We start from the raw sequence: 14,051 nt of genomic DNA on the forward strand, positions 1-14,051 counted from the left end.
CCCTAGAGAGTCTAGAAAGAGGCGCCTCTAAAGAATCACAGAGAGAGAGCAAGTGATACATTTAACGACAGACGGACAACCGGACATGGCTCTATCGACTCATCTGATGCTGATCAAAAATATATATGATTTATAGGGTCGGAAACTGACTGAAAATATATTACCCTGCAAAGGTAGTGTAGCAAAAGTTGGCGCCAATATCATTAATCAACGAATAAGAAATCAGTAAATAATTTATAATTAAGTTAGGCTATTAACTTTGTATATACGTTTGTACAAATTACTGTATCACTTTAAGTTCAAATTAAGTACTAAGGTCCATGGCAATACTAGAAATAATTGAAATATGTATAATAAATGAATAGCTGCCACAGCTGACTCTAGACCTAAGCTTGATAGCATCTACATAACATATATAATATAATTGTCATGGTTAAGACTTACAGCAGTAGACGATACTTTTAAGTCATAGCTTAATTCCTCCCAGTCCAAAGATATATTCTTGGCGACTCCAATTAGGCTTCTCATGGTATCATCCAAGTAAGCTTCTTCCTGGTTATCCATATGTTAGGCATTGGTCAGGCGATATCACTATCATTACTACTATCACGATCGATGTAAACACCTCGAAGGCCGCGAAGAGACTGAGGGCGGCGGGCCGGCAGTGCCTCTATTTATACTCCCCGACTAAAGAGAAGAGCAGAGAAAGTGAGAGTGAGAGCGCAAGAGGGAAAGAGTTACCTCTAGAGAGACTAGAAAGCGGTGCCTATAGAGATTCACAGAGAGAGCAACACATGCATTTAACGACGGACAAACAGACATGGCTCTATCGACTTGGCTGATGCTGATCAAGAATATATATAGTCTATATGTTCGGAAATGAGTGAATTAAATTATAATACCCTGCTAGGGTATGTTATACTTTCTGGAATTTTAATTCCGTACCGAGAACAACCCCTTTCTGAAACCCAGAACAGCCCCTTACTAACCAAGTTCTCAACCAAATGATGTATTTTTTAAACCTGATCCGTTGTCCTGGCAACGTCACCTTGTCACCTTGACAACGATAAACCGAAAAATAGGAGAAAGAAAAATGAAAACAGTACAAACTGAACTTTGACAAAGAACGGAAGCAAAACAAAGAAAGCGAGGGCGTCGTAAACAACTTTCGATTTTTTTTCTTGGATATGAGCTTCAAGGGCAACTTTCCGCAGATGGTCCGTGGAACGGGCTTCAAGCTGCGACAATATCGAGATGGTCCCCTGGACTGGAGGCTAATGGGTAAAGAAAATCACATTCAGTTATTAGTTAATATAATATATCCAATGTAACCTCTTCAGGTTCTTATGAAACGGAGCGCATTCTCAGGGAACAGAACTTCGAGCTGGTTGATAAGGCCCTGACCCACCTCTCGGAGGCTCCGCTAGGCACTGTGCTGGAGACGCACATCCTTGACAGCGGCATTGCCAAGTATTTTGTAATGTCACAGTATGCCATTCAGTATCTGCTCTGTTGTCGCACCTACCTGGATGAGTGTGTCACGGACTTGAAGGAGGCTCACACGACGGCCCAGCAGGAGATAGCCACTCTGAGGAAGTCCCTCGGTGAGTCGCACAACGAGGTGGTACAGCTGCACAAACGGATCACCCAGATCGAGGCCATCCGCGAGGTGGTCTATCCCTGTCACCTCTGTCCCAAGAACTTTATTAGCAACGAGGCGCTGAATGTCCACATCGGTCGGAAGCATCGCGTTGCTTCGCCTCCGAGTCTTGCCTCCGGTCAGGGAAAAGACAAGGAGAAGGATAAGGATAAAGACACCGATCTGCATCTGATCAACACCATCAAAATGGAGCTAGAGATAAAGCAGCTGAAAGAGCGTCTGAATGCTGCCGAGCGGAACATCAGGGAGCGGGGAACAGGATCGAAGCGGGCGAGTCCTCGCCAGGAGCTGCGCTCCATTGGCATTCAGAGTAATCTTGCGGAGGCCAAGGAAAAGGACGAGGGCAGCGGGGAACACGCGCACGACAGCGAAGCCACCGAGAGAAAGGAGCAGATGACAGGATTGGCAGAGCGACTTAAAAATTTCGAGGAGTGGCAGCAACAGTTAAAGCAAAGCAACGAGCACTTCATCAAGGTAGGTTTTTACTCTTTGACAGTAGCTTATTCCCCTGTAATTTTCAATTTAACATATTTTAGGACATCAATCAGAGGCTGGAAGTATTGAGTCGAGCGCTTGAGCAGAGCAAACAGGCGTCAGCTAGCACACCGCCACTAGAAGATCGAGTAGCCACGCCCTGTCTGGAGGATCTGGAGCGCATACTCACCGAAAAGGTGGCGGAGATTGGCAAGGTCAGTGCTCACAAGCTGGAAGAGGTGGTCTACCACATGGAAATGGGATACAGGGAAAAGCTTGAAGCTCTCGAACGTGAGCTCAAACAGTTGAGTTCACAAACTAAGGAACAGCCTCATCATGTCCAGGCTCTGCCAGCTGCATCAAAAATACCCAAGCCCGTAACCCGAAAAGAAGAAACCAATATGGATCGCATCCGTAAGCAAGTGGAGAGCGAGTTCCTCAAGAAGAAAAGAGACGATGACACCTACTCAATTGAAGAGGCGCCGCGGGAGAAGACTATCTCCCAGCTTGTCAGCCAAGTCCAAGTTCATGCGGTGGAAAAGGAGCAGCCAAGTGCAGGTAGTTCCGGAAGTAATCCAACCTACACAAAACCGTCCGTCGAGCCGATTTCTAGCAAATTGGAAACCAAAGAAGCCACGGACATAAGCGACAGTCTAAGCCCTGAGGAGGCTGGACAGGAGGAGAATCAGAGTCTGACGGAGGAAGAGGACACCGAAGCGTCGACGTCCGAGTCAGAGGCACCCAGAAAAGACGACAAAGCTACACCTACCAAGCCTCCTGAAAGGAGAATCAAGTGAGTTCATTCATTGATTTATTAATGAATAAAATAAATTAATATTTAATTATTTATAACTCGCAGAACGCCGCTAAAACCTCTTACCCGAAAGGATGCCCGGAAACTGGTCAACCGGAAATTGATGCCGCACGGCTTTGATATGAAGTCTAAGGGGATTTCCCACACCTCACTGAAGCGAGTCAATTCTGAGGTAGCCGAGCATCGCAACAAGCTGAAATTGGTAAGAATAATTAATAGAGTTTTTCTTTTAGAGAAAACGTATTGTAAATTAAAATATTTCCTAGAAATATCCTCATTTCTATGCCACCCGGAATCGCATTCGAAAATTCGTGGATAAACTTTGCTCCGCCAAGTTCCCCGAACGTGCCCAGGTGCTTCTCAAGCACAAGACCCCGCTGAAACCCATCGAGGTGCCCAAGAAAAGGATCCCACAATCGACCCCATTGGAGAGGTCGGAGGAGGATGTAGCTTCCACCCAAAGTGAAGATCAGGAGGATGAAATGTCCCAAGGCAGCGAAGAGTCCCAATCACGTAGTTCCAGTCCTCAGCCTCAGGTTAGTCGGGACTTCAAGGCCCGGCTGGAGGAAATTCTGGTCAAGCCGGCGGCCACAGTCCGAGGAGGAGCAACTAAGTCTGCTATAAACTCTCGGCCAGTTCCTCTGCCCAGAAAGCGCGTCATGTTTAATACACTGAACAGCGGGAAGAACTTTAATGACAGCGATGATAATTTAAAATAAAGGAGATTACATTTTTATAATATAGGTTAAATTATTATAATTTTGGGGATTGATATTTACAACAATAAAAAATATATATTTCTAACATTTAAATTCAGTTTTAAATAGGCTCTTAGTAATCGAAATTTATATTTCGTATATTGCAGGACTTATTGCTAAAATATATTATTATATATGCTTAAATATATTTTTAAATTATTTATTTATAAATAACTAAAATCTTTAATCATTGACTATTCAGCCATTTATATTTATTTTTATTCTTAACTTTTTATAATAATTATGAAATACATTTTGGACATTTAAGACTGAACTATATGGTTTTTCTTTAATAACACATTTAAAATAAAATTAAACAATTAAAGCGTTACAGAATGGGAATATATAATATTTAATATATTATAATTAATAATATTTATTATTCAAACGTTTTCCAATAAGAAACCACGCGCTCGCTTCGGTCACACTAACGGCTGCCAGCGATGGGTGCACTCGATAAACTATCGTCTCGCAATTGTAAACAATCGACGTCACTAACACAACGTAGGAGAAAATTTTGTAGTACGTCGCGAAAATAACGTGCAATAAATGCAATAAAAGGCAGCTGGAGCGGAGGAAATAGATTGAAGGCAGCCAACCGTACATGGGTTCGCATCCGAGGCAGTGAATCCAGGCAGCAGGCAGGCGGAAGACGGCGAACCCGAGACGGAAGACCCAGCGATTTCCAACAACACACACACGCACCCACACACACAGGCGCCCGTCCCCGTCGATGAAATAACATACATAACGAACGTATACCGAAAATACATAAGAAATAACGGCGGAAATAACAGTAGCGGAAAACAGCAGCGGCAGCGGATAAGCGAAATTTGTTGAGCGGAGCGAGCGGAGGTACCACCGGGCCAGGAACATGTCGGATATCATGAACATTGACAGCATTATCTCGCGTCTGCTGGAAGGTATGTACTGCTGTTCCTCCTTCTTCCCTCTCGTGCTCACCCACTCCCACTCATATCAACGTTTTGCATCTTTACAGTGCGCGGAGCACGTCCGGGCAAGAATGTTCAACTGTCGGAGAGCGAGATTCGCAGCCTGTGCCTCAAGTCCCGCGAGATATTTCTGTCGCAGCCGATCCTGCTCGAGCTGGAGGCCCCGCTGAAAATATGCGGCGACATCCATGGACAATACTACGACCTACTGCGCCTGTTCGAGTACGGCGGCTTTCCGCCAGAGTCGAACTACCTGTTTCTGGGCGACTACGTCGATCGCGGCAAGCAATCTTTAGAGACGATATGTCTGCTGCTGGCCTACAAGATCAAGTACTCGGAGAACTTCTTTTTGCTGCGCGGCAACCACGAGTGCGCCAGCATCAACCGCATATACGGGTGAGTTTTTGTAGTTATTTTCAAGCTTTATGTAAACAGAAAGTGGTCTGAATAATGTCACTATAACATAAATCGTTATTATTAATTTTTTGTAATTCGCATCCTATTACATTTTATAGTGTATATCCATAACATTACTCATCTAATTGAACCCAATTGACAGGTTCTATGACGAATGCAAACGTCGCTACAGCATCAAGCTGTGGAAAACGTTCACGGACTGCTTCAACTGCCTGCCCGTGGCGGCCATCGTGGACGAGAAGATCTTTTGCTGCCACGGCGGCCTGAGTCCAGATCTCTCGTCCATGGAGCAGATCCGGCGCATCATGCGTCCCACAGACGTGCCCGATCAGGGTCTGCTGTGCGACCTGCTGTGGTCTGATCCCGACAAGGACACCATGGGCTGGGGCGAGAATGATCGCGGCGTAAGCTTCACATTCGGAGCGGAGGTAAGTCGTACGAAATATTTACAAAATACAACAAAATGATGATAATATTTGTGCTTTTCAGGTTGTGGGTAAATTTTTACAGAAGCACGAATTTGACCTGATCTGTCGGGCCCATCAGGTTGTGGAGGATGGCTATGAATTCTTTGCCAAGCGTCAGCTGGTGACGCTCTTCTCAGCGCCTAACTATTGCGGGGAATTTGACAATGCGGGTGAGTGATCATCGACGGTGGACTTCAGTCGGAGATAAACATTATCTCGACGTAAGCACCCTTTACGTCCGTCTATAAAAAAATTATAAACACCGAGCTCAACGTTGATCTCGGTGATAGGCCGCAGCAAGTGAAAGCTAGCAACTTGATTCCATTGGCATTTTTATTTATTTCCACTTGGCAAGAAAATGCGCACTTTAAAATAATCAATAGCGGGAATCGACATAAATGTCAGCAATGATTAATCATTATCGATTACCTTCGCAGGTGCCATGATGTCCGTGGACGACACACTGATGTGCTCCTTTCAGATATTGAAACCCGCCGACAAGCGACGATTTGTTTATCCCAACTTTGGGAGCTCAGGACGCCCCGTGACACCGCCACGCGGTGCCAACAATAAAAACAAGAAAAAATAAACGCTGCACACCTCGAACACTGCACAATACAAGGAACGACAGGCCACACACACACAAATAGGGAGAGTGGCAAGGAAAATCCGTATCCGTATCCGAATCCGAGTCCGAGTCCACATCCAACGGAATGCGCAAAAAGTTTGTTTTTATCGAATACGTGTAATCGAATCGTGAGCAACGTTATAAGGGGTATATGAATCTATACAAATTAGCCTATTTTTTATTTAAAAAAACAAAAATGATATCGAAAGCAAAAACAAAAACAAAACGAAATAATATGAAATGAATCAACAAAACAAAACACAAATCGAGACACTTTAGTTCAAACTAATTGTAGTGTAAGACACTGCATAAGCAAGAATATTTTATCTCCTAATATATTAATTTTGTTATAGTTTTTCCTTGCGCAAAGCCAACACACATGAACACACTCACACACACACATAATGCATATATCACCCCGTACAATAAGTACGAAAAGTGCACGCACCGGTTGTATTTTTTTAATTTGCATTTCTATCTATCGCACAGCATTTTATTTAAGCAATTATTCTGGCGGCACTTTAAACAATCTTTTCTCTTTCCTCCTTCCTCCTTTTTGTTGCGTATCTAAAAGGAAAAAAACACTAGCAAATGGTGAAAATGTTAACTTTTATGTTTATTAAGCTGTATGCGAAATGCTTTTAAAGGTGTGAGTTGAGTTAACACTGCATATTACATATGTACTCGAGGCACGATTTATTTTTGTAATATTGTCTTAGAAATTTTACATCGACGATACATGTTTACTTAGTTTTAAAACGAAGATGAAGCAATTTTAGTTGCAAGCTACATAAGTTTGAATTGTTTACACCAAAAATATTAAAATAAACATAAATAATATAATGCATACATATTTTTTAAAACTGTTTGCGTTACACACACACCATGATCACATACAAAACACGCACACAAATCCAAGTTAAGGAAAGTCCATAAACAATTTACAAAAACAACAAAAATTATAAATTTAAACGCTTTTTGTTAACCTTTCGTATGGCAATGTTACATATCTGCTGAAAATATGTAAATATATAGGTTTTGGATCTTTATGAGCTTTATTTTGTGTTTTCTAGCAACGAAAATTAAATTTTAATGCATATATATTAGGTTTTTTTCTGGTTTTAAATCAATTTATTTAACTTAATCAAGTACCTTTTCAAGTTTGATGTTAAAGGCTGCAAAGTCATCTACAATATTTTGTTTACCTTATGTTGTAACCTAAAAAAAACATATTACAAAACTGCCATACGATGGGAAAAGCTAAACAAAAAAATTAAGGCGAATGCGAATACATTTGAGCGGCACTGTGTGCCCTCTGCTGATGTCAACGACGAGGCAGATAATGTTACCTATCCCCCCTTATTGCTCCCCCGCCCTCGAGAGGAAATCAGACCCATTAAATACATGCAAAATTTACACAACAAAATCGAAACAGAAATATACAAGTAATAAACAATAAACAAGCGCAGCAGCAAACACAAACAGACACGGTTATTGTACACGTAAACGTATATAGTTTGTGTATTTCGCTACATTCTAGTGCTAAAGGCCGCCACACTCAATTACAAGTATTATATGCCCAGACAGGCAGCGATCCGCGGCAGGCACTGCAGCCTGACGCAACTTACCCAAAATGGTTTCGTTTGTATAATTCCCGCCCGACAACCTACTAACAACAATCGCGTAACCTATATAAAAACCAAAAAACAAGAAAACAAAAAACGTAACAAAACAAAGGCAAAAGCAAAATGCTAAATGCAAAAAAACGAATATGAAATATGAGCCCAATGCGAGTCCTCGTCTATTTCACACACACTCTAGTACTCTGTTCAATGTTGTAATGAATTCAACGTATATTTACGACTATATATGTATGTACTTGTAATATCGCGATCCAGTACGACATCGGCTGTTTTCAAACCCCAAACACAAGACATAAATCTAAAGCGTAATATCGTAAAATACAAAAACACAAAAAAAAAAGAATTAAACAAAAATACATATAACATTTAATTCATTTCAAGATGGAAATTTGAAAAGACAAAGAGGAATAATAAGTAAAAGCATTCAAAGCGCAAGTTGCAAAAACATAAAATAAATAAAAACCAAAAAAAAAAAAACAAAACAAAGGCAATTAAAAAAGTATATATAAAAATAAATTAAACAAACCGAAACACAATGACGAAGCACTTGTAACAAAATAGCACTGTTTTATTAAAAGAAAAAATTGAAATACATACTAGCAATAAAATGAATTTCGAGTTGTGGATTTACTTGAATGTCATGACTTATAGAGCCCCATGTTTCTGGTAAGTGATCGCCTTGGATCATACTTTTATTTTTACCTTTTTTAGATTGATTTTTTTACTTATCTATTAATTTATTTTTCAGTCTGCAATGTAGCGAACGAAAATTGTAGTAAAAAGCTAAGGGAGACATTTGTGACCCCACCAAGTGTTAAAATGTGTTATCACCATTTCAAATTTGTCAATTTTTACGTCTGTACCTAATGAAACCCTATTTCTTTTGAAGACCATAGTTAGAATTAGAATATGGAAGTCATAAAAAACAAATAATTAAAAATTTAGATACAATTGGATGAACTACGCCTTATAATAAAGTTCATAAGTCATATCTTGAACATATTTATATGATTTATTTATTAATACAATGTCCAAGCTTACTGCTATTATTATTAATTATTCTTATAGCATCTTAAACTAATTATATCGCAAGGCACAACTCTTCTCCAACGGAGCACACATGGCGCCAGTGCCTCGTCCGCACTTCTCCTCCGCCTGCAGCCTTAGTTGCAGCAACTTCTGCCGCAGGGCATAGGGTGTGGTCGTGTTGGAGCTGGAGCTAGAGCTTCCTTCCTGCTGCCTACTCTCATTGGCTCTATTCTTGTTCCACTTATCCATGTTCGTGGCATTCAATTGATCATAGGCCTGCTGCAGTCGGAGCTCATTCTGTCGGCTATCGCTGAAGCAATCATTCATGTTCAAGAGGCGAAATTGCTGCAGAGCCTGCAACTGCTGCAGTTCATCCGTCGATTGTTTGGTTGGATACTGAACTAGGCGTGGCGAAGGCGATGAGTTGCCACTGTGAACCTGACCCTGACCTTGGCTCATCTGGCGACTGGCGACGCATGCGCTCTGCTCATAAAGCCGTCGATTGTCCGTAAACAAGGCGTAGTTGTTGGCTGTAGTTATGCGACCCCTGGTGTTGGTGTTGGTGTCGACACCTCCTGTTCGCTCCCAACCCCAACGCAGCACCTTGGCCCTGCTCTGCTGTCGTTGCTGGGTGGAGCTGCTGCAGCTGCAGCTGGAGCAGTGACTCACCGTGGTGGCAGCCGAGTTCCGGCGACTAAAGTCGTTGCCCAGCTCGGTGCTGGAGTGCCCCAAACCAAGTCTGGGCGCTGTCTTGAGGCTGGGTCTCTTTACAAACTGCGTGGCTCGCTGACTTTGACGGGAGGATGAGGTCACCGACATCAAATCGCCACGTGGATGCTGCGGGCGGACATGTAGCTGCTGCTGCTGTCGTGTCACATCTCGTAATCCCGTACTGCCGCAATAGCATCGGTGCATTATATTAACCTTTTTCTATATATATTTACAATAATTCTCCACGGATTGCCGGATTGCGTGCCCGTAGAATGTTAAGAGGCAACTGACGACAACCGGTTTCCACACTTGGTACTTTATCACCAATCACCGAACCAAGCACCGAACATCTAAATGCATATGTATACCGTTAGCCGGCTCACATATCGTTTGTTTATATTTGAACAACAATTGCAACAGTTTCCATAGACACATGCCGAGGTCCTTGGGCTGTTTATTTTTGGCCAAGCACTCACACTCACGCACTTGCCGTCCATATATCGGTGTCTAGTTAGACAAAAGAATGTGCTGGCCAAACGAATGACTTAGGCAACAAACTTGAATGCGCTGCCACGCAGTGAAGTGGAGGAGAATCACCGAAATGAACTCCATTAATAGTGTTGTAAAAGATTTAAGGCAAGAGAACGATCTAATGATTTGTATAAGAAACTTAAGGCCAGAGGTTTTATACATATTTAGATAATTATAGTAGAAGTAAATAGCCTTTGTAGGCCCCAGGTTTATAATTATTGAAACCTAATTAAATAAATGCTTGTCCTCAAATTATTAGCAACACATTAAATATGGACATGAACTACATAGTTTACCAATTACATACTTATTATTCTATATTATTTAATTCTCATTATAATTAATTCTTTATTAGGTTAACCCAACAAATAAATTGATGTATGCTTTATCGTTCTGTAAAAATCAGCCTTAAACCAATCATTTAATATGCCAGTATCCACTATATTTCCCAATTTACCGAATCCACAATCCATTTCCACATTTTTCAAGAATTCAACTGTTGATTTCAGCACACAAATGTTGCCAAATATTGACCCAATAAAAACTAGTTCCTGTGCACATATAGAATCTACACTTGGCGGCATTAAGAGCATGAATTGGGTGACTCGACTGGACTTCCTTCAAGCCAGCGATGCCTGAAATTTAATGGAATGCGTATCATTTAAACCGATATTAGTACTACCAGGGATAAGTGGCATGGGAGAAAGACCCTCAATTACAGGGGCATGTAGGGTTCAATGAACCACGGCGAAAAGGAAAATGAAAGGGCAGGCAGGGTTGATGGGTTCCTCGGTCAGCGGTGTTGGCATGGTTGGCATGGCCAAAAGCGGCGAGCCGGAAAGCAAAAGTGGTTCGTTTGCTTGCTTGCTGGTCTGCTTTATGGGCCAAAGCTTAAGCGACCCATTGAGTTCGATTTTGCGGGAGCTTTTCGAAGTCGGACGTTGAACGCTGGCTTCTGCGCCGGCGCCGCTGCTCAAGCTCGGTATAAAACAGCGAGCGGCGAACGCATCCCGTGTACACAGTGATAAGTCGCCGGCCAGAATCACCTGTCTCCCAGATACCACCGCTACCGCCCATCGATTCGTATCCGGACGGAGATCGCGCGCGCGCTCCCTGTGTCCCACTGAAAAGTGTCTATCGAAGAGTTTCCCAATTTCTGATTTCCGATTTCGTACATCCCCCTTCGATTGGAGATATGTCAAAATACACGTTGCTATTGCTGCTAATCGCTGCGGTTGCGCAGGAACTAACTGTAACGACTGCGCAAGATTTGCGTAAGTACTAAACCGAAAAAATAGGGGGAAAAAAATCATTAAAAACTGAGCAAAAACTTCCAACACTAAGTGCAAAAAAAAAGATCATTTTTATTTGCTTTGACTGTACGTCTCGGCTATATGTATTTGCTTAACCTGGCACCGCACATTGATGGTTAAAACGTGATCGATATTGTTTATGGGTGGTTAATTTCGACTTGGGCCTGTGGGGTCTTGGCCTGAAGACCTCAAGGTCGGTCTCTGTAAAATTCTCTAATATCGCGCAGACGGGCATGCAAATTGCTGTGACATTACAGCAACTACAGTAGACACCGGCAGAGAGTCACGCCGGCTTAAGGATGAGTACCATATCGAACCTGGGTTCGGGAAATTTTATTTACAATATTTTTCGACACAAACAGAGCAATAAGGAATAATGATAGTGTTTTAAGCCGTTGCTAATTGTTTGTTTGTTTTCTTTGAAGCACCTTTACTTTAGTACCTTTTCATAGTTTAAAGGTTTACAAGTTTTACAGACAAACTTAACAAAGAATTAAATAAAATAAAACGAATTCCTCAAATGTTTATCTAAACTAAGAACATTAAGCAATCAAGATATAGAAATAATGAGGCGGCAAAGAAATTAAATATTTTCTTAGAAGTTGTTAAACAATTCCCTAATTGTTATGACTTGGCAATTATAAATGTGTTTATTAGGGGATTTTTTTCTTTTCTATAAAAAAGACTGTCAATAAAACACAAACCTAAAACTGCTCATTCGCGTGCTGCTAAACAGCAACTATAAATTAAGATCACTGCCGTTGGGGGCTGCATTTTTAAGAGTTTCCCCAACCGATAGCCACTGTACACAGGTGTTATGCAATTGTAACCATCGTCTGCAAACAGGTTGCTCTTGGAACAGGCCAGTTTGGCAGACAGACAGTCAGGCCACCACTGATCCACATCCACGCTAAGCTTCCGCTTGTGACACCAATATGTTGGCTCGACAGAGAGAAGGACATATGTAACCGGACAGATGATTTGTGTTAATTGATTCACACATTCCTCGACAGGCGTGGATTTTTTCCAAGTGTATGAGTGCTGATCTGGGCTGATTAATGAAACCGTTGGCATAGGTCATGAGTGCCTTTGTCTTCTCAATGTATTCATGATAAATGGCCCCTCGCAGCGTGCGCTTCAACTTGACATTGAGCCACTAAAATATGCTAGCTCACTTCTGTATTTTTTTGTCCATATATATGCTGCCATGCCTTTAACTTATTTATTCGTGGACTCTTTTGTTTTGTTTACAAACAAGTTTTGTGGCCAACGAACTCTGGCCGAACGCGAACCGATGGATGCTGCTGACTGGCCCAATTGCAGGCTAGCCCGGGAACTTCCGCAATCCGCGAGATGGCCAACATCTCAATGTCATGACCAAACCGAACCGACTTAACCGATCTCTGTCTGTCTTTTGAATTTTTGCAGCCGAAGGCTTTCCCAAGTGCAAGCGGGATGCGAACTTCGACAAATGCCTGGTGGATGCTGTGAATCATGCGATCCAGCTGCTGAAAGCCGGTAAGTATTCCTTGCTCCCCAGCACAATGGGTTGGATAACGCTTCCCGATCCAATTGGCAGGCAACAAGGAGTTCGGCATCCCGCCCCTAGAGCCGCTGTCCGTGAAGAAACTCGTTATAGACGCCGGCAATGCGCCAATAAATCTGCGGCAGACCTTGAAGAATGTGAAGGTTCACGGCATGATCTCCACCAGCAAGATCCAGCGGTACAGGTAATATTTCCAAGGCTAAAAAGCTGTAAATCGAAGCAGCAAGAAGAAAACCAAGGGAATGATACAAAATTTCTCTTCCGGCATTCGATTTAATTTACAGAACCGATCTGGACAAGCACTTGATTATCTGTGATAGCCGAACGGACCGGATTGAGATGATCGGTGACTACGAGATGTCTGGCCGCATCCTGCTGCTGCCCATCACGGGACATGGAAGGGCTAACGTGACCCTCATTAACACCAAGATCGAGCATCGTCTGATCGGCGAGCCCTTCGAGCAGGATGGCGTCAAGTACATGCGCCTGAAGGAGTATCGGGTAGTGTTTGATCCCAAGCGGGTGTACATGAATTTCGAGAATCTGTTCAACGACAAAACCCTTTCCGATGGCATGAATCGTTTCCTCAACGAAAACTGGGAAACGGTGTTCAACGAACTGAAGGTCGGCTACTCCAAGAGCTTCGGTATAATTTTCCGGGAACTGTCGAACAAACTCTTTGAGAAAGTGCCCTTCGACAATATATTCTTAAGTTAAGTGCTATCAACTTTCACTTACCTATTAGGTTATACCTAATTTATGTTACTACTTAGTTAATAAAGGATTTAAAAAAATAATTTTTACACCATATAGAGTTTAAATATTACTTTCATAAGCAAGTATTTACGACGTGTTTACTTGCTGTTCATGTTTAAACTTTTCACCTCAAAAACTCCGCTTTAATTATTGTTCTACGAAATTAGCACAAGTTACGCCTTATATTGTAAACAAGTTTTTTTGTATAAATAAAACGTCAAAGGTTAGGAAGTTGTTAAATATAAACCCAAATAAATATGTAATAAACCATCTATATGAAAGATAGTTCATTTTCTAAACCAACAATGTACGATTTAATATCTAATAATAAATTGCTTATTTTTTTAGTCT

The 14,051-nt window shown here is 41.9% G+C and overlaps 4 protein-coding genes across 4 annotated transcripts; 3 read left to right on the forward strand and 1 right to left on the reverse strand.

Annotated features, from left to right (window-relative positions):
* Positions 1 to 1,074: 1,074 nt before the first annotated feature.
* DZIP1 (DAZ interacting zinc finger protein 1) lies at positions 1,075 to 4,474 on the forward strand. Its single transcript, XM_020955539.2, has 5 exons — positions 1,075 to 1,281; positions 1,341 to 2,134; positions 2,197 to 2,927; positions 2,994 to 3,150; positions 3,215 to 4,474. Exons 1-5 carry the CDS (start codon positions 1,188 to 1,190, stop codon positions 3,665 to 3,667), a joined length of 2,229 nt encoding a protein of 742 aa, XP_020811198.2. The 5' UTR covers positions 1,075 to 1,187; the 3' UTR covers positions 3,668 to 4,474.
* On the forward strand, positions 4,109 to 7,015 carry Pp1alpha-96A (Protein phosphatase 1alpha at 96A). The gene is made up of 5 exons (XM_020953292.2): positions 4,109 to 4,629; positions 4,707 to 5,055; positions 5,219 to 5,504; positions 5,566 to 5,713; positions 5,981 to 7,015. Exons 1-5 carry the CDS (start codon positions 4,581 to 4,583, stop codon positions 6,130 to 6,132), a joined length of 984 nt encoding a protein of 327 aa, XP_020808951.1. The 5' UTR covers positions 4,109 to 4,580; the 3' UTR covers positions 6,133 to 7,015.
* Positions 7,016 to 8,810: 1,795 nt separating this feature from the next.
* Positions 8,811 to 11,136, reverse strand: LOC110185371 (uncharacterized). Its single transcript, XM_020954157.2, has one exon. It carries the CDS (start codon positions 9,756 to 9,758, stop codon positions 8,892 to 8,894), a length of 867 nt encoding a protein of 288 aa, XP_020809816.2. The 5' UTR covers positions 9,759 to 11,136; the 3' UTR covers positions 8,811 to 8,891.
* On the forward strand, positions 11,019 to 13,974 carry Jhbp12 (Juvenile hormone binding protein 12). The gene is made up of 4 exons (XM_020953353.2): positions 11,019 to 11,359; positions 12,827 to 12,916; positions 12,978 to 13,128; positions 13,229 to 13,974. Exons 1-4 carry the CDS (start codon positions 11,281 to 11,283, stop codon positions 13,659 to 13,661), a joined length of 753 nt encoding a protein of 250 aa, XP_020809012.1. The 5' UTR covers positions 11,019 to 11,280; the 3' UTR covers positions 13,662 to 13,974.
* The last annotated feature ends 77 nt before the right edge of the window (positions 13,975 to 14,051 follow it).

This window comes from Drosophila serrata, unplaced genomic scaffold, assembly GCF_035046125.1.
Source record: "Drosophila serrata isolate PLE 108 unplaced genomic scaffold, ASM3504612v1 contig_382, whole genome shotgun sequence".
NCBI classification, from domain to species: domain Eukaryota; kingdom Metazoa; phylum Arthropoda; class Insecta; order Diptera; family Drosophilidae; genus Drosophila; species Drosophila serrata.